This window comes from Rhinatrema bivittatum, chromosome 5 (genome assembly GCF_901001135.1).
Source record: "Rhinatrema bivittatum chromosome 5, aRhiBiv1.1, whole genome shotgun sequence".
NCBI lineage: Eukaryota > Metazoa > Chordata > Amphibia > Gymnophiona > Rhinatrematidae > Rhinatrema > Rhinatrema bivittatum.
The window spans coordinates 221067901-221093640 of record NC_042619.1 but is presented as its reverse complement, the minus strand read 5'-3'; the positions used below and the strand labels follow the sequence as shown (position 1 = coordinate 221093640).

The window sequence follows — 25740 nt, the reverse complement described above, 5'->3', positions numbered from 1 at the left end:
AGAGTGTATGTTTACATGATGATTGCTTAGTAAATGACAGGGCTGGATAGCCTTTTTCTCCTGTCTACCCAGTTATCCTCTCCACACTGCTAAGGATACATCCCAGCTGTCAGCCAAAGGGTGTGACCACCTTCAAGACATCTCTTTATCCAGAACAGTCTTTTTTTCTGTTCTTCCTTTGTAAAGAAATTGGGATGAATGTCAGGAGCCCCTAGACTCGATTCAGCAAATGTCTCCATCAGAGGAAGACTAAAACTAAATAGTTGAGCCATAGGAAAGGAAAAAAAGTCTTCAAAGGTATTTATCTGTTTTATTGATACAGATTAATAAGGCATTTGCTCAATTATGGTAAATATCTTGGTACAACATTCCAGAGGGTTTTAAAATATCTCACAGAATACTGTGATGCATGATGAGATATTTGTCTTTATAGTAGACTAGTATATGGTTCTTTGTAAGTTATGGGATACTGCCACTTGAGATCTCTTTAAGTATAATTGAAATGCTTCCATAACTATATATTAGGTTTAGCATTGGTAGCTGCTTGAAGTAATTGAGTTTAAAATATTAAAAGTATAACAGCTATAGCAGATTATTTAGAAATCTATTGTCAGGTGTGTGTGTGTGTGTGTGTGTGTGTGAAAGTATTTATCAATAAGAATATGAATTCCATGGCTCAGACTTTGTTTAGTGCCCACCCATGTTAACCTTGGGCCCAGCCAAAAATTCATTTCTGGCTACGCCACTGCCTGCAGGTCCTAGGGTCCATGGCCTCCACCATCGACCTAGTTCCCTGGGCTTTTGCTCATATGCGACCATTACAGAAAGCTTTGCTATCCCGTTGGCAGCCGGTGTCAGAACAGTTTCACATAATCCTCCCGCTTTTGGACTCTACCGTCGCCGCCTTGCAGTGGCTTTCGCTTCCTCATCTTCTCCAGGGAATGCCCTTTCAAGCTCCACAGTGGACGATAGTAACCACGGATGCCAGTCTCTCGGGCTGGGGTGCGGGCTGCCTGTCCCAGTCTACCCAGGGGATTTGGTCGCCGGTTCAGACCCGCTGGCACATCAATCGGTTGGAGGCTCGGGCAGTGCATCTGGCTCTGCAGGAGTTTCTGCCCCTGGTATGCGGCAAAGCGGTGAGAGTGCTGTCCGACAACTTCACCACCGTGGCTTATGTCAACCATCAGGGGGCACTTGCAGTCGTCTGGTGGCCCTAGAAGCCAGCCGGCTCTTCGCCTGGGCGGAATGACACCTGGATTGCCTGGCGGCCTCCCACATCGCGGGCAAGGAGAATGTTCAGGCCGATTTTCTCAGTCGCTCGATCCGGGAGAGTGGGAACTCTCAGAAGAAGCCATGGATCTGATTGTCGACACGTGGGGTCCCCCCCACTTGGACCTCATGGCGACCTTGCGCAGTGCCAAGGCCAATCGGTTCTTCGGCCGCTGGAGGGAGCACGGCTCGGAGGGCATGGATGCTCTGGCTCTTCCTTGCCCCCCCCCCCCCCCCCCCCGTGGCCCCTGGTGGGAAAAGTTCTCAGGAGAATAGAACTCCACCGAGGGCCCGTGGTTCTGGTAGCACCCGAATGGCCTTGCAGACCATGGTACGTGGATCTTGTCAACCTGGCGACGGACGGACCTCTTTGGCTAGGCCATCTTCCTCGTTTTCTATAGCAGGGGCCTGTATTTTTCGACCAGGCCGATCGCTTTTGTCTAGCGGCCTGGCTTTTGATCGGTGACGCCTGAGGCGTAAGGACTATGAGGAGGAGGTTATCTCCACCTTGCTGCCAGCCCGGAAGCAGTCTACTTCTCTAGCTTATGTGCACGTCTGGAAGGTCTTTGAGACTGTTTGTGAGGAGTCAGGTGTCTCCGCACGTTCCACCCCGGTCTCGTTGGTTCTTTCTTTTCTACAGAAGGGTCTCTCCAAGGGCCTTTCCTTCAGTTCCCTGCGCGTACAAGTTTCCGCTCTTGGCTCTCTCCTTGGATGGGTCGAGGGTCATCCCCTAGCGGGCCACCCGGACATGGTTCAGTTCCTGAAGGGAGTCGCACCTGCGTCCGCCCGCTCGCATTATTTGCCCGTCGTGGAGTCTTAATTTGGTCCTCCGGGTCCTCTGTGCTGCCCCATTCGAACCTCTCCGTCGGGCTACAGTAAAAGACCTCACGCTCAAGCAGTTTTTCTTGTTTCTATCTCCTCCGCTCGGCGGCTTTCCAAGATCCAAGCATTGTCCTGTCAGGAGCCCTTTTTGCGTTTCTCCGATTCAGGTGTTTCCCTCAAGACGGTGCCTTCTTTCTTGCCTAAGGTTGTCTCCACCTTCCATGTCAACCAGTCGGTAGAGCTTCCAGCGTTCTCCCCAGAGGAGATTGCAGGTACCGCTGGAGGCGATCTTTGTAAACTGGATGTCAAACAAGTCCTACTCCGGTATCTTCAGGTCACCAATGACTTTCGGGTCTCGGACCATCTTTTTGTCCTGTGGAGTGGTCCCAATCGGGGCAAACCGGCTTCTAAGACCACGATTGCGTGGTGGTTGAAGCAGGCCATTTCCTCGGCCTATCTTTGCCAAGGTCGGGTGGTTCGGGAGGGCCTAAAGGCTCATTCGCTACGTTCTCAAGCTACTTCATGGGCGGAGAGTCAATCTGTTTCTCTGCAAGAGATTTGCAGGCCGCCACCTGGACGTACCTGCATACTTTTGCTTGCCACTATCGTTTGGGTGTGCAAGCACCGGTCTTTGGTTCTTTTGGGCGGCAAGTGCTTCGAGTGGGACTGTCTCGGTCCCACCCGGGATAGGGAAGCTTTGGTACATCCCACGGTCTGGACTGATCCGGGTACGTACAGGGAAAGGAAAATTCTTACCTGTTAATTTTCATTCCTGTAGTACCACGGATCAGTCCAGACGCCCTTCCCAAGTATATACAAGAGCGGTTAGTCATACCATGTTTTTTACATTGTTCTACAGCTGCTCAATTGAGCTTTATGGTTATTTGCTTGATCTTATTCTGGTTTTGTTGTTTTCTGCTTTAACAATGGTTATACCGAAGGGCTGCAGGGTAGGCTCTGTCCTTATATAGGATACCCTTTCAGTTTTGGTCTGTCTCCACCTGCTGGAAAGGAGGCTCAACCCACGGTCTGGACTCCTCACTGTCTGGACTGATCAGTGGTACTACAGGAACGAAAATTAACAGGTAAGAACTAATTTTCCTATCCATATTTAGCAGGTTTGGCTTTTTGAATGCAGGTGTGTAGATTTCATAAACACACAATTTCTAGAATGCAACATTTTGTCTCAACAAGCTAGTATTAATTTTCTTCCATTTTAAATAAAATAGCGTGCTTAGCTGTTTAAAACCAAATGCAAGTTTCACATCTACTTTTTGAATCTTAAAATGCATGTTTCAAAGTGTAACCTAACAGAAGCTTTAAACCAGGCATTTAGTATTGCAAGGTATATACAGTGCTGTACAGATACATATAAAGGCCAGTCTCTGCTCCATGAAGATCCCAGTTGTGTTTTAGAGAGGCAGGAATAATTTTTAAAGTCTGAGAGGTACTGGAGTTTAATTGAAGTTAGGGACCACTTTATCTACTTAAGTAATCTGGTTTTGGCAGGAAATGGAGTAGTACAAATTACTTTACCAGACTGTAGACCTATGTTAGTGTCCTAGTAATAGAAGTATATTTAATATAGTAGTGTGGTTACTATTAGACCACTTGAATGTATAGAAGGACCGTTGTGGGTTGACAAGACTGAGATAAGGATGGGATAGACAAAACTCAGTTTACAGAAGATAATGTATGGTCTGAGTTAGGTAAATTGAAAGTGGACAAGACCATGGGGCCAGATGAGGAACATGGAGAAATTACTACTTACCTGATCATTTCCTTTCCTGTGAGGGAAGGTCGGTCCCCACCAGTAGGTTATGCACCTATACTAGGAGATGAAGCAAAAGCGGACATCATGGCTATATAGTCCCACTGCGTCTTCAGCCTGCCAGTATTTTCTGGAAAAGCTAAACTGGACAAACTGATTATATTTGAACATTATTATTAGCTATCAACCACTCATGCTTCCAACCCAAAAGAACACTGAGCTCAGAAAAAAGTAACATATGCACTAAACAAAGGGGCTAGAAAATCTACTTATCGATCTTCATCAAAGAACCAAATCACTCTGCAATGTTTGCCCTGAAAAACTAATCATAAATTCAACATCAGCAGCCTAGGGTGGGTATGGGATTGACCTGCTGTCGTCAGAGGAAAGGAAATTATCGGGTAAGTAGTAGTTTCTCATTCCTCTGCATTCTGCAGGTCAATCCCCACCAGTGGAATGTACTAAAGATAATCCCGAAAATGGAGGGAAGGATGCCAGTGGTCCAGTCAAAACTGCTTCAGTAAATGCGGTGTCCTCCCTAACCCGAACATCCAAGCGGCAATGTTTGGAAAAGGTGTGCAAAGATGACTACACTGTCATTCGGCAAATCTAAACAGGCAACGACAAATAAAGTTCTGTCCATGATACCGGCTGAGCCTTTGAGGCATGCACTGTAATCTGTTTTGGCAGAGCAACCTCAGCAACCACATAGGCTGCCATAATGACTTCTTTAACCCAATGGGCTATTGTTGCTGGTGCTCAGTTTACCACCACCATGGAGCATAAACAGGCAATTGGACTTCTGAACAGATTTAGTCATCTCCAAGTTCTGCAGCAAATGACGCTTGACGTTCAAGGAACGCAAAAGATGGTACTCACTTTTATCTCTGTCCAAGGTGGGCAGGGAAATGGACTGATTCAAATGAAACTCCGAAACCTCGGTCATACTCAGAAAAGGCCCCTGGCAAGAAAGAGCCTGCAGTTCGGAGACCTAAAGTACCCAACAGATTGCTATTAGAAAAACTGTCTTCAAAATAAGCTGTCGCAAGGAAAGAGCACACAGCGGCCGAAAGGATGGACCTGCCAAGAACTCTAGGACCAAACTGAGGTCCCACATATGTACTGGAAGCCGTAAAGGGGGGCGAAGATGCTTAACTCTTGTCAAGAAACGGGTCATGGGATAGGAAGACACAGACTTCCATTGACTCTCCTCCTATAACAAGCCAGAGCTGCAAACTTGAACCTTCAAAGTGTTAAGGGCCAATCCCTTACACAAGCCATCCTGCAAGGATTCCAAAATGAAAGTAATATCCACCTTGAAGTTGAGAATCTTGGTCAGAACACCAAGCCTGAAACTAGAGAAGTAGAAATTTCCTGGCCCAAAGTAAGGTGGAAATCGCAGCAGGCGAATAACCCTGCTTCAACAACAGAGCACGTTCGATGGCCAAACCGTAAGACATAATCGACCCGGATCCATGTGTAGAATGAACCCCGGCCCCAACAGATCCTTCCAAGATGGTAGCCTGAGGGGATCGCCCACCAGCAGTCTCCGGAGATCGACATACCACTGCCTCCAAGCCCAATCCGGAACCACTAAAAGGACTGTTGGTTTGATTTGCAATCTTTCGGACAATCCTGCCTCTGAGGCCAGGGCAGAAATGCATATAGCAGGGCACTGTGGGGCTACTCCTGAATGAGAGGATGTGGTTACAGCAGTTATTGTGACTGTGTTTAAAAAAAGGTTTGGATAAGTTCCTAGAGGAAATCCATAACTGCTATGACGGTAAGTAATAAGCAGTAGAAGCATGTGATCTATCTAATGTTTGGGTAAAAGCCAGGTACTTGTGACTTGGATTGGCTACTGTTGGAAACAGGATACTGGACTTGATGGATCCTTGGTCTGACCCAGTATTGCATATCTTATGTTTATAGAGCATCGATGCCCAGTGCTTTTGAGTCTCCTGTGACTGAAAAAGCCCAGAACCTTCGTGGTGGTGAAATTGCCAACAGGTCGAGGTCCGATAGGCCCCAGCGGTTCACAAGGAGCTGAAAGGCTTCGTTTGCCAGCTCCCATTCTCCTGGATCCAAATTTCTCCTGCTCTCTGATGTTGTCGTTCTGGTAATGTGAGAGGCGGATATGCCTAGATGTTGCCCCGCCCTCACCATGAGTGCTTATCTCCTTTGACCCCTGATAATTGATGTAAGCCAGTGTCATTGCATTGTTGGACATTATCTGGACTACCTGAATTTCTAGATGTTTGGTGAACCGCAAGCACACTAACCAAACCTCCTGTTCTTCCAATCTGTTTATGTTCCACTGCTGCTCCTCTGCATTCCAGCGACCTTGCACCATCAACTCCTGACAATGGTCCCCCCAACCCCAGAAGACTTGCATCTTTCATGGGTACCAACCAATCCAGCCTCTCCGGGGAAACTCCCTTCCTGAGATGATGATTGTAACCAACAGTTTAACTGAGACTCACCACATAATTATACAACTGCAGGTTCTATCTGGAAAGCAATGCACGTTGCAGAGGTTGCATATCTGCCCTTGCTCAGGGAACTACTTCCACTGCGGCAGCCATCAACCTCAATCTGCAGATAAGACCACACGGTTGGGCGAACAGTGTTCATAAGGGTTCAAACTTGAACCATCAACTTTTGCATTTGAGTCTCTGGCAGAAATAATCTGCCCTGCCTTGTATTGAAGTGAACCCCGAGATACTCCAAAGTTTGAGAGAGCTGCAAATTGCTCTTGGCCAGATTTGCCACCTAGCCTAGGTCCTGTAACAACTCAAACACTTTGCATGAAGCACAAAGACTCTTCTACGCTTTTGGCCCAAATCAACCAGTCGTCTAGATCACTGGTTCTCAACCTTTTTTCTATCAGGACACACCTGAGAGATGGTCATATGCGTGACACACTGAACACATGACCATCATAGGACTAAATATAAGCATATGCTCTGCATCCACAGGAGTCCCCCGCTTCCTAACAGTTAGTGCAGAACGGAACTAAGACATTTTCCCTGTACAGTTTACCATACATAAGATGACACCAGAATCAGAATATCTTTTAACAGCAACACAAACCCCACTCTGCTGCTGAGGTATGGCAGGTTTGATTGACATGTACAAACTCCAAGAAATGAAACAGCACTAGCCCTACCCATGAAAAGTCAGCAGTTCACCACCAGTGCAATATAATATTAAGAAAATACAACAAATAAGGCTGATACAAACCTCTAGTAAAGTACCTCATCTCAGTCACAATTAGAGAATACAGATAAACCTGCTTTCACCAAATATTGAATAAAAGACCACAAATTACAAATGTGGAAACAAAACATGGAATGGAAATTCCAAGACTACCTTCTGCATGCAGTGCAAAACTGGAGACTAGAAACAAAATTATATTTCCTCCTACACTAAGCAAAGTTCAGAGAAGAAATGCATATTTTCAAAACTGACATAGTATGACCCTTGTACCCAGTCACTCCCCTCCATGCTCCCATCACCCCTCCCAACTACTCAATCATCCCTTCACATGCTCATATCACTGTCCAACATTCTCAACACCCCCCCACCCCTCCCTTTCTCCCTGTTCAACTCTTTTGGCCCTTCCCCCTTCCCTTTCTTACCCAGAATACCTCTGACCACCTCTTTCCAACCACTTCCTGCTCAGCTGCCCCACATCTCCATCTCTCCACTTCCATCTCTTCCTTGCCCAACAGCCCTCAACCCCTCCCTCCTCCACCTCTTCCTACCCAGCAACCCCAACCTTCTTTCCCCAACCCCTGACTCCCTATTTCCCTATGCCTTTCTGCCCAGTACATTTCCCCCTTCTCCTGGCTCCCAGCCAGCAGAAAAGACTAAAGTCCAATCCAGAGTCTCCCTCCCTCTTTATCAGCAGCAGATGAGGGCAAGAAGCATTGAGGAGAGAAAGATGAGGCGGCAGCAGATCTACAGAGCACACACCTTTCTCCATTATGCTCCTGCTTTCACATCCAGGCCCCTTGGGGTGAAGAGAGCATCAGCAGCCTCACGGCCGGGCAGAGGAAGATAGTTGGTGTCCTGCTGGGCCCATATAAACAGGAGTTGGTAATATCGCGCTCTGATCTGAGTGAAGGAGGGAACAACCTCACTGGCCAGGAAAAGAAAGAAGCAAGAGCAACTTCCTATCCTACTCAAAAGAGAAGTTGGCCAACCTCCACCCAGACTGATGAAAGATCAGTCTTCTGCTGGCTCTGCGACACATCTCCTGGGACTTCGTGATACACTAGTGTCTCCCAACACACCTGTTGAGAACCACTGGTCTAGATAGAGGTGAACTAGAATTTCGCCTTTGCATAGGGCCACCACTACAATCACCATGACCTTGGAAAAGGTTCTGGGTGCTGTGGCCAACCCAAACAGTAACGCCTGAAACTAGTAATGACAATTCAGAATGGCAAACCGAAGGAATGGTTGCTTCCGATGAATGGGAATAATGCAGATAGGCCTCAATCAGAATTAGAGATGTGAGAGATTCCCCTGCTTGTACTACCATTATAGAGTACATAGTTTCCATCCTGAAATGCGTGTCTCATAAATGAGGGTTGTCGCCCTTGAGATCCAGTTTGGGTTGAAAAGACCCTTCCTTCTTGGCATGACAAAATAAATGGAATAATGGCTCATATTTTGCTATGATTCTGGAACAGGAATCACTGCTTTCAGGTTCAACGGCCTTTGTAATGTAGCTTCCACCTCTACCCTCTTCTGAGGGGAGTTGCATAGAGATCATAAAGATATCTGGAGAAGTGTGAAGAAATTCGAGGGCATATGCATCCCGAACCATTGATTTGAAGTAATCTGGTCCCACCTATGAAAACGAGCTAGGTACCCACTTTTTTCCTACATCAATAGGTGAGCCTGCAAGTCTTCATTGAGAAGATTGAGGGGGCTCCAGTTCCGGAGCCTGTATCCTTTCCAGGCCTTTGGGGAGTGAAAGGACTGAGATCTGCGGAAGGGATGGGATCTCTGGGAAGAACATTCCCCTATAAGGCTGAAAACGCTGGTAGTCTCGAGAGCGATCATGTGCCCAAAAGGTCCAGGAAACTGGCTTCTTGCCCTCTGGCAAGCAAGGGACCTGGGTTTCCAACCATGGATTTGCCATTTTCTCCAAATCCCTGCCACACAAAAGCGAACCCTTGAAGGGCAGCTGGGTAAGATTGGACTTTGAAATAGTATCTGCGGACCAGTTGCACAGCCACAGCTGTCTAGCTGCTATAACAGAAGCAACTCCTCTGGTGGGTTGTGACCTGGTTCACACAGCTGCATCAGCCCCTGGTTCTACTGTAGGTCCGCTATCTGAAAGATGCAAGGTAGCCCGAGCTACCAGAAGACAGCAAGAAGCAATTTGCAAGTTCATTGCCACTGCCTCAAAGGCTTGCTTTAGGATAGCCTCAATTCTCCTACCCTGAGCATCCTTGAGAGCTGCACTTTTCTGTACTGCTATAGTGGTTTGTTTCCTGACAGAACACCTCCAAGGCATCCACCTTAGGGAAATGCAACTGCTCTCTGGCCTGCAGATCCAAGGGGTATAGACCCACCAAGGTGCATTCTCCTTTGAAGGACACATCTAGCAAATTCCATTCCAGATAAATCAACTCTTGAATCGCATACAAGAGGCCTTGCAAACAATGACCAAAATGGGGCAGTCCTGCACCCCCAAGGAGTCAGCTCCAGCCAGTCCCAGGATTTTCAAAGTCTGAGAGATCAAGCTTGGCAACTCATTTCCATAAAATAAATGGAGAAGAGTTCTATGGAGCTCCAAATCTGGGGGAATCTCCCCTTCCTCCACAGGAGAGCTACCACCATCTCATCGGTGTCATCTTGATCCACCTGTATTTGAGCCTTGTCAGGCCACATTGTGCCAAGGCGCTTGACTGAGGTGGAAGGCACAGAAGAACTCTGAGCACAAGGACCTAAACCAGTAGGAAAAGCTGACTCAGAAAAACTGCCCATGGAAGAATTCCACCCAAAAAAGGACAGGTCCATAGGTTTGAACCTGACATCCTGAGAGTGAGTTTCCCCTGAGGAGTTTGGCCCATGGATCAACCGAAGGAGGGGGGGACAGCATCGTGTTGCTCTCTATCCCACTCCTCTCAGACCGAAGAGATGGACCAATGTCAGCAAAATCAGAAGGCGCTAAATCACCATGAATCCAGGCAGCGCTGACACAGGCTTAAAGAAAGCTCCAGCGGTATCACTGTGATGTGGCATACAGCACAAATAGATAAGTGTGTAGAATTCTTCGCTGCAGACGCCATGGTTGTAAGGCGCTCAGTCAGGAATAGGCACGCGCCCAGCTATATGCACAAAAAGTGCGTTCAGCTCCCATGCGTAAAAGCTGCACCCAAAATGGATATACAAAAAAAGAAAATTATTCCTTACCTGCTAATTTTTGTTCCTGTAGTACCATGGATCAGTCCAGACAGTGGGTTATATCCCCAGACCAGCAGATGGAGTCAGAACAGAGTTTGAGAGCGTCAGCATATAGAGTAGTGCACCCTCTGCTGGAGCTCAGTATTACGCATAGCAAAGCCCAAAAGCAAAACACAACATTATGGATCCAGAACTGTTCCCAAAAAGGAACAGAGACAGATATAAGTAAACAAACTGTCAACGGGACCAGCAACAGCCAACTTGTGAGGAGCTGTGAACAGTAACAATAATCAGAGACAAACAGAATGAAAGATACCTGGAAGAATCCGAGCAGGACCTAATGAAACCCCTAGTGGCGGGTGTCTGGACTGATCCATGGTACTACAGGAACGAAAATTAGCAGGTAAGGAATAATTTTCTTTTCCCTGTACGTACCTGGATCAGTCCAGACAGTGGGATGTACCCAAGCTTCCCTAAACCGGGTGGGGTCCTGAGAGACCTGCTCGGAGAACTTGATCGCCAAAAGAACCCGTGCACTGAGGCGCCAGGTGTAGTCTGTAATGTCTGGAAAAAGTGTGCAACGACTTCCATGTCGCTGCACGGCAGATTTCCTGGGAGGAAACTGAGCGAGATTCCGCCCAGGACGCTGCTTGGGATCGTCGAATGAGCCGAGACGCTGCGAGGCGGCACCCGCCCCGCTGCAATGTAAGCCGATGAGATGGCGTCCTTTATCCAGCGAGCAATAGTCGTCTTGGATGCCTGAGAACCTCTCCTCGGTCCTGACCAGAGGACAAACAAATGATCGGATACCCGGAAGTCATTGGTAACCTCCAGGTAACAGAGCAGTACACGCTTGACGTCCAGGAGCCGGAGAGACCGGGGTTCCTCTGGAGCAAACGCTGGAAGCTCCACCGTTTGATTGACGTGGAAGGCCGAGACCACCTTTTGTAGGAAGGATGGCACCGTACGAAGGGAAACCCCGGAGTCTGAGAAACGCAGATAAGGGTCCCGGCAGGACAAGGCTTGAAGTTCTGAGATCCGGCGAGCAGAAGAGATGGCTACCAGGAAAACCGTCTTGAGGGTCAGGTCCTTGAGGGAGGACCCCCTCAGGGGTTCAAAAGGAGGGCCCGACAGCGTTCGCAGCACCAAGTTGAGGCTCCAAGAAGGGAAAGGATCCCTGACCGGTGGCTGTAGGTGTTTGGCACCCTTCAGAAAACGTGCGATATCCGGCTGAAGGGGTAGAGAGCAGTCCTTCTGTACCAAGACATTCAAGGCCGCCACCTGAACCCGGAGCGAATTATAGGCGAGACCCTTATCCAGACCATCCTGTAGGAAATGAAGGATCAGCGGGACAGTCGCCTCCATGGTTTGGACTCCGCGGTCGGAGCACCATGCTTCGAAGACCTTCCAAACTCGAACGTAAGCGACTGAGGTCGAAGGCTTGTGGGAACGAAGCATTGTTGAGATCACTGTCTCCGGGTAGCCTCTGTGGCGGAGACGGCGCCGTTCAAAAGCCAGGCCGCAAGACAGAAGAGTTCTGCCTGCTCGAAAAATACCGGACCCTGGCGCAGAAGATGAGGAAGATGGGACAGGCGAAGTGGGCCGTCCACCGTCATCTGAAGTAGATCTGCGAACCATGGCCGACGGGGCCATTCCGGGGCGACGAGAATTAGTCCCTCAATGTTCCAACCTGCGGAGAACCTTGCCGACCAGAGGCCAAGGAGGAAACACATAGAGCAGTTGATCCGACGGCCACGGAAGGGCGAGGGCATCCACCCCCTCCGCGCCGCGCTCTCTTCTGCGGCTGAAGAAGCGTGGAGCCTTGGCGTTGAGAGAGGTCGCCATTAGATCGAGGCATGGAGTCCCCCAACGACGGACGATGAGATGCATTGCCTCGTCTGAGAGAGCCCACTCGCTGGGGTCTAGCTGTTGACGACTCAGGAAGTCCGCCTGAACGTTGTCCACCCCGGCGATGTGAGAGGCCGCTATCCGGACGAGATTGCTCTCCGCCCACTCCATCAGGGAAGTAGACTCGAGGGAGACATGCTTGCTTCTTGTCCCCCCTTGGCGATTGATGTAGGCCACGGTGGTGGCGTTGTCCGAGAGGATCCTCACCTCTCTGTGTCGCACCAGGGGAAGAAAACGCTGGAGAGCGAAACGCACGGCTCTCGTTTCTAGGCGATTGATCGGCCACTTTGCCTCCTCTGGCGTCCAAGTCCCTTGAGTGGCGCTTCTTTCGCAGACGGCACCCCATCCCGCGAGGCTGGCATCGGTGGTCACCACCACCCAATTGGGAACCTCGAGCGAGACTCCCCGAGCCAGATGCGAGGGGACAAGCCACCAATCCAGGCTTTTCCTGGCTAATGGTGGAAGCGGCAGGATCACCTGATACTCCTGGGAGACTGGTTTCCAGCGGGATAGTAGGGACGCCTGCAGTGGACGCAGGTGTGCAAACGCCCAGGGTACCATGTCGATGGTGGAGGCCATTACTCCCAGGAGCTGCAGATAATTCCAGGCGGTTGGTTCTTCCAGAGCCGAAAACAGAGACACGTGCTCTCTCAGGGCTTGCGCCTTGTCCTGGCGCAGGAACACCATACCCCGCCGGGTATCGAAGCTCGCTCCTAAGAAATCCAGGTGTTGCGAGGGCACAAGGGAACTCTTTGGAAGGTTCACCACCCAGCCCAGAGAGCGTAGGAATTGTACTACTCTGGCCACTGAGGTCTGACCATGTGAGAAGGACTTCGCTCGAATCAGCCAGTCATCTAGGTACGGATGTACTAGGATACCCTCCTTGCGGAGGGCCGCCGCCACCACTACCATGATCTTTGTGAAGGTCCGAGGTGCGGTCGCCAAACCGAAGGGAAGCGCCTTGAACTGAAAGTGTTGACCTAGAATCTTGAAGCGAAGATACCGCCGGTGAGCCAGCAGGATGGGAATGTGCAAGTACGCTTCCGATCGAAGAGTCTCCATGCGGAACCGGGTGACCCTGAGGGCCTTGTTTACCTCCTTCAAGTCCAGGATGGGGCGAAAGGAACCGTCCTTTTTGGGAACGATGAAGTAAATGGAATAGTGGCCCAAGCCCACCTCGTCGAAGCGGACGGGAACGATGGCCCCTATTTCCTGCAGCCGGTCTAGTGTTTGTTGAACCGCTATCCTCTTGAGATCCGAACCGCAGGGGGAGAAGATGAACCGGTCCCTCGGGGGGCGGACAAATTCCAAGGCGTAACCGTCTCTTATGGTGTGCAGCACCCACTGGTCCGTGGAGATAACTGCCCACTCCTCGTAGAAGTCCATGAGGCGGCCTCCGATCCGGGGAGGTGAGAAGTGGGCTCCTTTGGCATCATTGGGATGACTTTGTGGGCGGAATTCCCTGCCCTGGACCCTCTCTCGCGGGCCTCCACCCACGAAAGGAACGAGACCAAGGCTGGGATCTTGTCTGCTGCGTCCGGGAAGCGGACTGTCGGTAAGACCTATAACGTCGCTGTGCCCTGGCCCTGGTTCTACCGGAAGAAAATGATCTGAAGGAACGCTGTCTATCCTCCGGCAGCCGATGCACCGAATTTTCCCCCAGTGACTTGATGATCTGATCCAGGTCCTCTCCAAATAAGAACTTCCCCCGAAAGGGGAGGGAGCCAAGGCTAGACTTGGAGGAAGCATCCGCTGCCCAGTTGCGAAGCCACAAGAGCCGTCGGGCTGCTACAACCGAAACCATGGACCGCGCCATTATGCGAAAGAGATCATACAGGGCGTCCGCCCCGTATGCTATGGCAGATTCCAGCCGGTCCGCCTGGGCGGCCTCTTCGGGGGGGCAATTCCTGAGAGGTGAGAAGCTGCTGTACCCAGAGTAAGCTGGCCCTTTGCGCGAGCAAACTGCACATCACGGCCCGTATACCTAGGGCGGAGACTTCGAAGACCTTCTTGAGAAAGGTCTCTAGTTTACGGTCCTGCGTATCCCGCAGGGCCGTTCCCCCCCCGTGACCGGGATGGTTGTCCTCTTGGTCACTGCCGACACCGCTGAATCCACCTTGGGCACCTTGATAAGATCCAAAAAATCCTCAGGGAGCGGGTATAGCTTTTCCATGGCGCGTGTGACTTTCAAGGACGCCTCGGGAGTGTCCCACTCCCTGGTGAGAAGCTGTAGGAAGGACTCATGGATAGGGAAAGCCCTTGCCCTAGGACGGAGGGCGGGCAAGTACTGGATCCCCTTTGCGAGACGAGGTGGCGACGGCAGGAGCCACAGGGATCGGCGGATCTGGAGGTGGGTCGAGGTCCAGCTCCTGAATAATATGGTGGATGAGTTCATCCAGCTCTTCTTTTTGAAAAATCCGTAGGGCTTGAGGGTCGTCCCCCTCCGTATGTCCATCCGGATGCGCCTCCGGGGGTTCCGGGGAGACGTCTCTCACTGGCGAAGCCGCCCTCGTGGTACGCCGGGGTGGCACGGGAGAGGGACCTGGCAGGGATCCAGGCGTAACGGACGAGGCGGTGAGACCAACGTCAAGTTTAGGAACCTTGGGGGGAGGGGCCCCCAGGGGATTAGACGCCTGCGCTCCCATACCCTGCAAATAGGCCATGTGCATTGCCAGAATAAAGTCAGGTGAGAAAAACGGAGAGCTGATTGGAATCCCTGGGGGGGGGGACCGTCCTGGGAGCCCCGGTCGGGCAAACCTCCCGCCGGGGGCAAAGCCTGTTGAGAGCCAGTGCAACCAATCCTGTCTGCATCTGGGAGCGAGTCCGTCTCACGCTGACCCCCTAAAATGGCTGCCGTTCCCGCCAAAGGCGGCGTCGTGGCCGGCCCGCGCCGCCCGGGCTGAGGAGGAGGCAGGTTCGAAATCGCACCGGAGGACTGCAGGGTGCCTTCCCCATCGGGGAAGCACTGCTCACAAAGCCCCTCCCTCAGAAATTGATTCCCCGGCTCGCCGCAGGCCTCACACCTCGAGGACCGCGGCATGTCAGCACCGGGAAAAAGAAAAGCCTCGGGGGGGGGGGGCCCAAAGACGAGCTAGTGCCGCGGGGGGGCCTGGAAATGGCCCTAACAACCCGCCGAAGGGGTCCAGTAACTGCGGGGGAAACCCCCGTTTCAGTTGAGCACACACCCACGGGCGGAGCTTGCGAACCGCGTGACCCCCAACGACGGGTGGAGCGGCCGGAACCACCGGCATCCACGGGGCACCACCAAAAAGAAGCAAACCTGTGGAGAAAGAAACTCAAAAAACTTCCACTTACCCCAACGGAAGAGGAAAGGAGTACAGAATAGAGAAGGCAAAGCCTCAGAGACACGCCGCCTCAAAAATTGAAAACTTTTTTTTTTTTAAACTTTAAGGATCCAAAATGAAGAGAAACATAAGACAGGGAAATACTGTGGAGAAAAAGAAAGAAATAACTAAAAATGAAGAAACCCTGTCAATCTGGGGGAGCTAGTGGATCCCCCCACTCGCATCTGCTGGAGTCAGAAGAATACTGAGCTCCAGCAGAGGGTGCACTACTCTATATGCTGACGCTCTCAAACTCTGTTCTGACTCCATCTGCTGCTCAGGGGATATAACCCACTATCTGGACTGATCCAGGTACGTACAGGGAAATGTGTGTCTAAGGACCCGTGTATAGTACGCTTGCCCAAACTAGATGGTCAAACATACCTTGGATGCCTAACTGCCCAAGTTAGGCATCCAAGGTGCATGTCCAATTTTGGATGTACAGTTGGCAACGGATGCACAATAGGAATGCACAGGAAGGGGTGAATGGCACAAGGTGAAAAATGCATGAAACCACCCTCGCAGCCTACGATGTGCCAAAAGGGAGAAGCCCAAGAGCAGGGCCTAGCCAAATGGCTGCTCAACCCGCTGTGTCCTAACTACCTCCATACACCACAGAACTCCCCAGAGACGTGAGGGGGAAAGGCCGAATGCTGAGAAAATAGACCTAGTAGGAGAACCCTCTTCCTACACTTTTTTTTTTTTTAAATGAAGTATAAACTTTTACCTGAGTTCAGCCCTCACTGGCTGAGAGCACGAACAGGTCCCTGCTACGGGGGGAGAGCTAAAGCCTTCACCACTGAGCCTCTCGTGGCCTGCAACTACTAATCAAATTTTAAGTCCCATGCCACTGAAGGCACCCTACTGAGGGAGGGGACCGAATGGTATCACCCCAGGAGGCAAGTGATGCTATATAAATGTCTAGTCTTCCTGGTGTCTCCTTCTCCACTTTTCTTCCTTTCTATCTTTACTTTCTTGCTCACAGGCGAGATCGTCTGTAGGGAAATGCATGTCCACTATCTGCTGGAGACAGAGAATACTGGCAGGCTGATGTTTGGGTGGCACTATATAGCTGTGACATCAGCTTTTGCTATGCCTCAATCTGCTAGCAGAGGTGCATAACCCACTGGTGGGGATTGATCTGCCAGAATGCAAAGGAACCCAGGATGCTGAGGGAGCTCAGAGATGTGCTGGCGGGTCCGCTGAAAAAGATCTGTTTAATAGATCCTTGGAAAAGGGAGTAGTGCTGTGAGATTGGAGAAGAGTAGTTGTTGTCCCTCTTCACAAGGGTGGTAGCAGAGAGGAGGTTGGAAGCTACAGGCCAGTTAGCCTCACCTCGGTGGTGGGAAAATTAATGAAGACTCTCTGCTGAAGGAAAGGTTAATGAGCTATCAACCATCAGGTGGCTCTGAGGCAGCATCTTGTCTAACTACAGTTACTGTGTCTTTTAGAAGTACTTGGCAAAAAATATGAAAATGTTTGTTTCATGTTGCTTTCCCATTGAATTTAGAAGAGGAGAAACCAAAGTATGTGACTAATAATTTATGGACCTGTTCTTAATTGGAACGTTCATTTACCATTGAGAGAACTGGGTGTAGCTGAAGCATTATTAGAAGAATCCTTGTAAACAAAATAAAAATAAATAAATAAATTCCCCTTTCCTTGGGGGGGAGGGATGTAAGATGTAGGTTCTGCAAATGTTGAGACGTGCCCCCTAAAGCTGCTCTTTGCCCTTTCTCCTTGCTATGTTCTGAATTGTAATAACTTTTAATATAAATTCTTCCTTCTTTCCAATTTTAGGCTGAAAATATATACAATGATGAAGAACCAGACATACCTCCATCAGAACTGGAAGCTCAAGGATCGTAAACCTTTTTGTTAAACATACAAGAGCAAAACATACTGGGTATTGTGAATTGGTAAACATTTGTTTTAAATTATCTTTTTTTTTTTTTATCTACATTCACATTCTTCTGTTGAATGTACTGCTTTGTGTGGATGCTTGGTTTCTCAAGCATGGACAGACAAAGGCTTGTTGGAAAGACAGTGGGATAGCATGTGGAATTCCTGACCCCATGTATCCCTTTTCCCAGATTTCAGCACTTTTAAATAAGCTATTACATTGTACAGCATTTATCTACCTGGGGGAAATGGGACTGGAATTTGAGAAGGGAAATATTGTCTGTCTGAAACATATTATCATGCAGATGGTTGTTCAAGGTCCAGTTGTTTCCCTAAACCTGAGTGCTTCTAAACATTTTTCCAGTAGGCTAAGAGCTTTTCACTTTTCAGAGCACCTCATTGACTGACTGACTTTTGCATAAATAAACTTTTTTTGAAGGAAGGTTTTGTTGGTCTATTTTTTGGGGGGAAAAAATCCATGTGGAAAATGTTAAGTACTTCGGCCGGTCACCTGATGATGATCCTCCTCATATAGGCACTGGGGTAGCATAAATGGTTTTCATGTAACAGGCTACCTTGAAGAGTAAGCATGTGTCAAACTTCCATTTTGAAAGCCAGAGTTTGTGTGCTTGTGGTATGCCATGTGTGGAGATGACCATTATTTTGTTACTAGTTATGTTACATAAGCCCTGGCTTGTCTAGCTACTCCAAAGCTCATCAGAACATCCTGAATATTTTGACTTTGTGCGCTACACTCTGCCACAAATCCTACAGCAAGTTCTTGCTACTTGGCTTTTTGGAAGTTTGTTTGCTAAGTAGACAGGGATGTCCTACTTTTTATTTGTTCTTGCTCTGTCTTGGGTATTTAAAGTGGGTATGAAAGAAGTGAGGTATGTAGTTATCTATTGTGAGCGACAGAATGGTTTAAAAAGAAAAGTGGAACTATCAAACACAAGAACCTAAGTCAAAACCTATCCACTGGATCTGATGTGCCTTCAGTGCAGCATTTGATCTTGGGGAGGGAAAGTAGAGTTGCCACTCATAAGAACGGTTTTGAGGAATAGTTGTGGAAGAGAGATCCCTCACCTCGGGTCCATTCTTATAAGATTTTAGAGTGAAATCCTTTTGACTCGAAATATTTAATACTAAAAGCCAGTTAGAAACATTTTCTATTTAATAAGAGTACTTGATTGAAAAGGAAAATTATTCTTGGCCTTGAAATATTTGATGACAAAGAGTTAAAGTTGCTATACCTCCATGGTTGTAGCAGTGATGGGTTCCCACTGCTTACTGTTGTGGGTTGTGTACAGTTAGTTGACATGCTACTAATGTTTGACTCCATTCTGACCATATCATCCTAGCACAAAATACTACTTTTGTTCTGGACCCTATATGTCAAATTTAGGTCTTGTCTAATCACATACCTGATCTGGGTTAGGAAGCAAAATTTTGAAAGCTTTTTTATTTGAAATACATTATCCCTCCTTTTTAAGCAATTCAGAATTAACATCTGGACTGATCTGATGTTTTCAAAGTATAGGAATGAAAGGATAGCTCAAGAAAAAGGCAAACTGTAAAGTATTTTATTCCCTATATGTCTAATGCATCATGCAACTCTACTAGGTCTGTTGATCCAAGATGAGTTCAGAGTTGTGGCTTTTTGTTACAGCTTTTCAGTGAGGCCCTGGCAGGAAGTTTATAAGCATCCTGGGGCTGAACTTGCCTTCGCTGAGCATATGCAAGTTTTTGATAGCTGTCAGACGCTAATACCAGTACTGTAAAAACATTTAAAACAAAATCAGCTGCTTCCTCATTATGGATCCACTGGACATAGGAAAGACAATGTGACTATTTTGAAACATAACAAGCTTTTAGCAAATTCTTTCCACTTAAAGCAGGTGACCAGCAGATCTTCCACGGTCTGTACAGTTCCCTGCCTGCTTACTACCGTGTTTCCCAGATAATAAGCCCTAGCTTGAGTTTTCAGGATTTTTGGAGTGGGCTTGAAATATAAGCCCTAGTTATAGGTGGATGTGCGGTTGCACCCTAAGACTTGCCCAACCCCCCCCCCCCAAGACTTACGGAAAGTCTGGGGGGGGGGGGAGCAGATGGGGGGTTGTGTCAAAAACAAAAAACCCCAAACCCACCCTAACCATTCAAATTTAATTCATTGCAACCCTCCCACCCCCCCCCAAAAAAAAGTGCTGAAATTCCTTGGGGGTCTGGGAGCGATCTCCTGCTCTCGGGCCATCAGCTGCCAGTAATCAAAATGGCACTGATGGCCCTTTGCCCTTACCATGTAACAGGCTATTGGTGCCATTGGCCGGTCTCCTGCTGGACCACCAGGGAATTTTGGCAAGTTTTGAAGGGTGGGAGGGGTTGTAATGAATTAAATTTGAAGGGTTGGGGTGGGTTAGGGGTTTTTTTTTTTTTTTTTTTTTTTTTACAACCTCCCGTCTGCCGTCCCCCCCAAGGTTTCATTTCGGGGGGGGGGGCAGACTAAATAAAATCGGCCCAAACTGTGGGAAAATGAAATTTCCCGCAGCAGGCCGATAAGAGGTTTGGCCGAAAATGGAATCTGATTGATTGAATGAGGACAAGGCTAAGTCCGCCTCCTCATTCATGGATAAAAAATAAGACATCACCTGAAAATAAGCCCTGTTTTTTCGGAACTTAACAAGAACATAAGACCTGTCTTATTTTCGAAGAAACACTGTACTTAAATCTAAATGAAATGTTCTCATAATGCCAAAAAGTGGATGCATATGTTTGATCATGGAAAGTGTCTCTCTGTTCTTTGCTACTATTGCTTCTAATTTTTCTTTGTCTTTTTAAAGTTGGTAATCTCTTAAGCTACTCATTTGTAGGAGCTGAAAGTGTACTATTAAATCGTATGGCACATTTAAGTGAATTTGTGAATGGATATTGTACGATGTAATGCTGTTTATGTATTAATAAATATTAACAAAAAGCAGGGGCTCAGCACGGTTTTTCTCCATTAAATCTTGGTCTGTCATATCACAGCTCAAATGGGTGCTATTTATATTTTTCAAATTAACTTAGCTATTTTTATATTTGATCTTAGTGTATTCTTTTCTTTTCCATTCTAATATAGAAAACTTTAAGATTTTCAAGAGGGGGAAATTTAAGAGATCTCTTTATGGCTCTAGCATTTACATTTCCTGCTTTTATTCCTGTATATATACAGACAGGACACATACTTGTAGGGTCAACACAGGAACCCTTAATCATTTATTATGATGAGAGCTGGTCAGTGAAGAGTTCCAATATTTAACAAATGAAAAACTAAAGGATCTACATTTACAGTTAAGTGACAAACATTTTTTGTTAATACTGCTTCCTCAAACTTTTATTCAGAACTGTTCAAATAATTGTACAGCTGTAAACTACTTACGTGAGAAATTAACATTTTTATCACTATAAATATTCTCTCCTGGGTAGTTGACTCTTCAAAAGCTCTGAAGTTACCAAGGTGCCAAGCTTAAGTGTTCTGACGGGCAGACATTCTTGTATAGAAAACACAGAGACTGATATTAAGTATAGGTATTTACTTACTTTATAGAGAACTGAGTAGATAAAATTTCAGATTCACATTAGTGAAAAATCTCTACAAAATGTTTCTGAAATGCAAAACAAGACTGCCCATTTACCAGTTCAATTGTTTCTCATGAGAGCAAATGCGTTGTAAAAATAAAGCCATGTTTAGCACAAACTAGATTCTGCATTACCTTTCTTTTATTTCACAGTTATTCTCATTTACAGGCTAGAGGTAGATTTTTCTGTAACACCTGAGAACTGAACTGTAACACAATCAGGTGTAAAAATGTAGTAAAGGAAAGAGATCGGTCCCATTTTAGAAGTCCCTGACTTATTCTCCAAGTGGTCTAGAGGTCATGTCATGGACCTTCCCACCCTGGAGGCTCACAGGTTTTTGAGTTAGGGATGTTCCCTTGCAGGAAGGGACCACTCAACCAACTTACCCAAGTGGATCATGGAGTAGGAAAGGTTGCTGCTTCTGCATCAGTTTAAAAAAAAAAATAAAATGATGGTCTTTTGCCCTAAGTTAAGATCTAGGTGAGGTTTCTGTGTTTGAGTATAAGAATGAGCCCCATATTGTCAATATTTCCTAGGCAGTTTATCATGGTATAATATACAGAAACCAAAAGGTAATGTGCAAACAACTGTACCTATGCCTACCAATATTGTGGCTGAGCAAACTAAAGAGCAGGAAAGTACATTTTCCATTTTTTTTTGTACAGATGCAATACCCCTGGATACTTTCTGTGAGCCAGCCTTATGGATAGGGAATCGGGCAACATCTTTTCATAAGTACTCAGCAACATGACTGACTTAGACAGCTAGGCAGCTGAGGAAGACTAGCTTAAAAAACTGTTCTGTTCCTTCCATGCAATGTACAGTCAGCAATGAAGTGAACCATATTATCAGCTGATGGAAATGGGTGCAGAGGGTTTTTCTTTTAACTGCTGTTTGCTTATATCACTCTGATTAAAGAGGCACTAAGCCTGTCTGTCACTCTAGCCTTTGCCTTGTCCCATCAGCCTGAACAGGAAGAACCTTTCTTTTTTCTTTAAACTGTGGCTAATATTTAGTTTGATTCACTTCAATTGCTATGCACTGTTAAAGTCAGTTTGTTCTATAGAAAAACCCACAATAATTCCCTGTGATTCAGGCTCAAGGAATCCAATTTCTGTCTTAACATCTACATTATCTCAAAGTATACACAAAAAAAACATGTAGAAGAGATTGGCAGTGATGAAAGCTTTTGTAGTCCAGCCCTAACCTTCAAGTAATTTAGCAACTAACCTGTTCACAGAAAGAAAAAAAGGCTGCAATTTTGTGCATGGTTCCTATATTCCCTGTTCAAGTAGTAAAAAGAACAGCTGTAAAGTATCAAAAAACACAAACTACGCTAAAAGACTTAGAAAATGAGAATCTTCGAAAGCACAGACCTATGCTCTCTCGAGATCAAAAGCATCTCACTACCATTTTTTCCAAGCTATCAATCGAAACATTTTAGTGGACTGATCTTAGAAATTAAGGGAACAAATCTTTATAGTCAATTTTGGCATCTACATTTTTTTAAGAAGGTGCAGCCTCCCTATACTTCCAGCTTGTAAGGGGCACCACCAGGGCAGGTTTTCAGGATATCCCTAATGAATATGCATGCACACTGCCTGCATTGTATGCAAATATCTCATGCATATTCAGCAGGGACATCCTGAAAACCTGCCCTGCTGATGGCCCTCAAAGGGCGGGAATGAATGCTACTGCTATAATGGATAACTGACATTTTCTAGCTAAGAGTGGAAAAGAACTGAGATTTTCTTTTTATATCACTGCTTTCCCTACATTAGCACAGACTTGAAAAGGTTGCACTGGACCTTTGACAAGTTTGCTCCTAATTAAAAGAACTGTTGAGGGGGGATGTACCATCAGATGCAAACTTTCCTTTAGTGTGTTTCCCTCTATCCCCAACATATCTGATATCATTGCCTGTAAAGTAACTGGGTGAATTAGATTGATTGACTTATGAAATTATTTTTTCCCCCCATTTAGATGAGAATAAAATACAGGCTTTTCCTGATGTGTCCAGTGATACAGGAACAAAGGAAATTATGTTTTTTTTCTTAGTACCAAGATACTTTATCAAGGTGCAAAATTTTGGTTTGCATTTTCCTTGCAAGCATGTGCATACATTTCACAACAGACTTTATGACCAAAGTCACTTCAATGTTTTCTGGAATTCTAGCACCACGCCGGACACATTAGTGGTTAATAGTGGTGAAAGCTAGGTTTAACTGACTTATTTGTTTGCCGTAATGGTAGTTTAGGCTTATTGAGTTCTACCTCCAGTCTATCAAGCACTTGCCTATTGGATTGTTTTGTTGCCCTGGTTTTTGCTGCTCACTTTGCCTGCAGTGGATCCCTCCAAACACCTTAACTGAAGAGTATGTGTAACATCTATTGCAATGTACTTAATTTGGTTTTTAGGGTGGCTGCTTTAAGTTTGTTCTTGATTTGTGAATCAATTTCATAAAATGTGGTAAAGCCATCTCTTTAAAAATTAAGTATAAAATCACTAGGTTTTAGACCTCCATGGGCTGTCATTTTCTTCCCGAGCACCACATCATTCTGGGGTCATTGGAGTATGGGCTCCTGCCTGTTTTAAGATGGAGTCTTAGGGCACATATGTAGGTAAAAAGAGCCACTTGTTATCGGTCCTAGTCTACGGCTGTTGCTGATTGGACTTGGTGTAATGTGTAGCTGTAGAATTATGTACTACCTCTGCCAAACATTACTGCACTCTTCTACTAAGGGCCAGGAAGGTAGGGGAGAATATTCCACCCCCCTCCCCCGTGTTTTGACTCTAAGCAATGAGGTTTTGGAGGAAAGGCAGCAGAGAGGCCTGGGTGTGTACTAGCAAGGCAGTGTGTATACAAAATAGGGCTTAACTCCTGCTCCAATAACTAGCTCCAGCCTGAAACATCAGTAATGGTATAGCAGGTGCAACAAGCAGGGCACTGCTTCTGTAATCTTATCTCTAGAGGTACAATGTACTAACCAGTGTTAAAATCACTTGCAACAGCAGCAGGCTTTAATGCCGAAAGCATTAGCAGTAATAGCTGCACTGAATACATCTGCTCTACATTAGGGAGGGGGTGGGGAAGAACCTACCTATCCCCACCTAAGACATCTCCCCTCTTAACTCCAAAGCAGAGGTGAGTTTTCAGAATCCACCCTCTCAATTAAAATGTTGGGCCTTTCAGAGCCCCCGCTCCCAGGGAAAAACACCCTAGGTCAACAAAACAATGATTTTATGGGTAAAGAATATCGGTATCAGCTATGTTACAGGTAAAGATGGGAAATGGGTTTGTACTCACTGAACAGCAGAGTACATTTTGACAGTACTCCCCTTTTTAAAAAGATCTTGGAAAGGTTACACCGCAGAATAAAACCTACATTTTACAGTGTTGTGCTATGACACTGACAATCTAAAATAAGCCCAACAGACACAAAAATAATCTTTTCTGGAATTCAACCAAAATCCTATGCCTAGCCTCTTCAACTTACATTCATCGCATATAGCAGCAGCACCACAGTTAGGACATGGGACACCATGTGAAGAGGGCTTATCTGACCCTACTTCACAAAACAGCTGTAATTTTACTCCTAAATTTTCATTGATAGCTGGTATAGTTTCTGACACTTTGCTTGGGAGACAATATCCCTCCCATACAACCCTGAGAAATACACAAGATGGGTGCAGACCCTGTTTGTCTTCTCCAAAATAAAATGCACAGATTTCAAAGCTGCTCTATATTTTTTTCAAACACTAAAACACATACTTCAAACCCTGTTATGTGTCATCTTGACAATCTTCAGAACCCTTCCTTCCCATAGACAGGGAGTAGTGAAGATTTTCTTAGCTTCCTAATGTCTATTACCTTAAATCTCAGGGGCAGACTGACCCTTTGAGCATTAGCCAGTGGTCACAGCCTCGTCCCTAGTCTCAGATGGATGGTTAGGAGCCAATGACCCTTATAGTCCAGCCCTGGCTCATTACATACAGGCCAATACAGTAAACCACGTGGGAGAGCGGGCGAGCGCCCAGGTCACTCTCCTGGGCGCGCGATTCAGGAGGGTGGCCTATGCAAATTAGGGTCCGTGGTAAAAAAAAGGTGCTAGGGACACTAGCGCATCCCTAGCACCTCTTTTTTGACAGAAGCGGCAGCTGTCAGCGAGTTTGACAGCCGACGCTCAATTTTGCCGGCGTCTGTTCTCAAATGTGCTGACAGCCACGGGTTCAGAAACCAGACGCCGGCAAAACTGAGCATCCGGTTTTTGAGCCGCAGGCCCATTTACATTTCTTTTTTTTAATTTTTAACTTTTGGGGCCTCCGACTTAATATCGTCATGATATTAAGTCGGAGGGTGCACAGAAAAGCAGTTTTTACTACTTTTCTGTGCACTTCCCTGGCGCCGGCAGAAATTAACGCCTACCTTTTGGATAGGTGCTAATTTCTTAAAGTAAAATGTGCAGCTTGGCTGCACATTTTACTTACTGTATCACGCGGAATGACAAAGGGCCATCAACATGCATTTGCATGTTGCGGGCACTATTAGTCTCGGGGGGGGGTCGGACGCGCGTTTTCAATGCGCTATTACCCCTTACTGAATAAGAGGTAAATCTAGCGCATCAAACTCGCGTCCAAATGCCAGTTAACAGTGCGCTCTGGAGCGCACTGTACTGTATCTG

At 46.9% G+C, this 25740-nt stretch overlaps 1 protein-coding gene across 1 annotated transcript in view; it reads left to right on the top strand.

Annotated features, from left to right (window-relative positions):
- Positions 1-17884, top strand: part of RBBP7 (RB binding protein 7, chromatin remodeling factor) — an 83109-nt gene extending 65225 nt beyond the window's left edge. Inside the window, exon 12 of the mRNA XM_029603294.1 lies at positions 17341-17884. Within this exon, the coding sequence (XP_029459154.1) occupies positions 17341-17409 (69 nt within the window). The 3' untranslated portion in view covers positions 17410-17884. The remainder of the gene's footprint in view (positions 1-17340) is intronic.
- The last annotated feature ends 7856 nt before the right edge of the window (positions 17885-25740 follow it).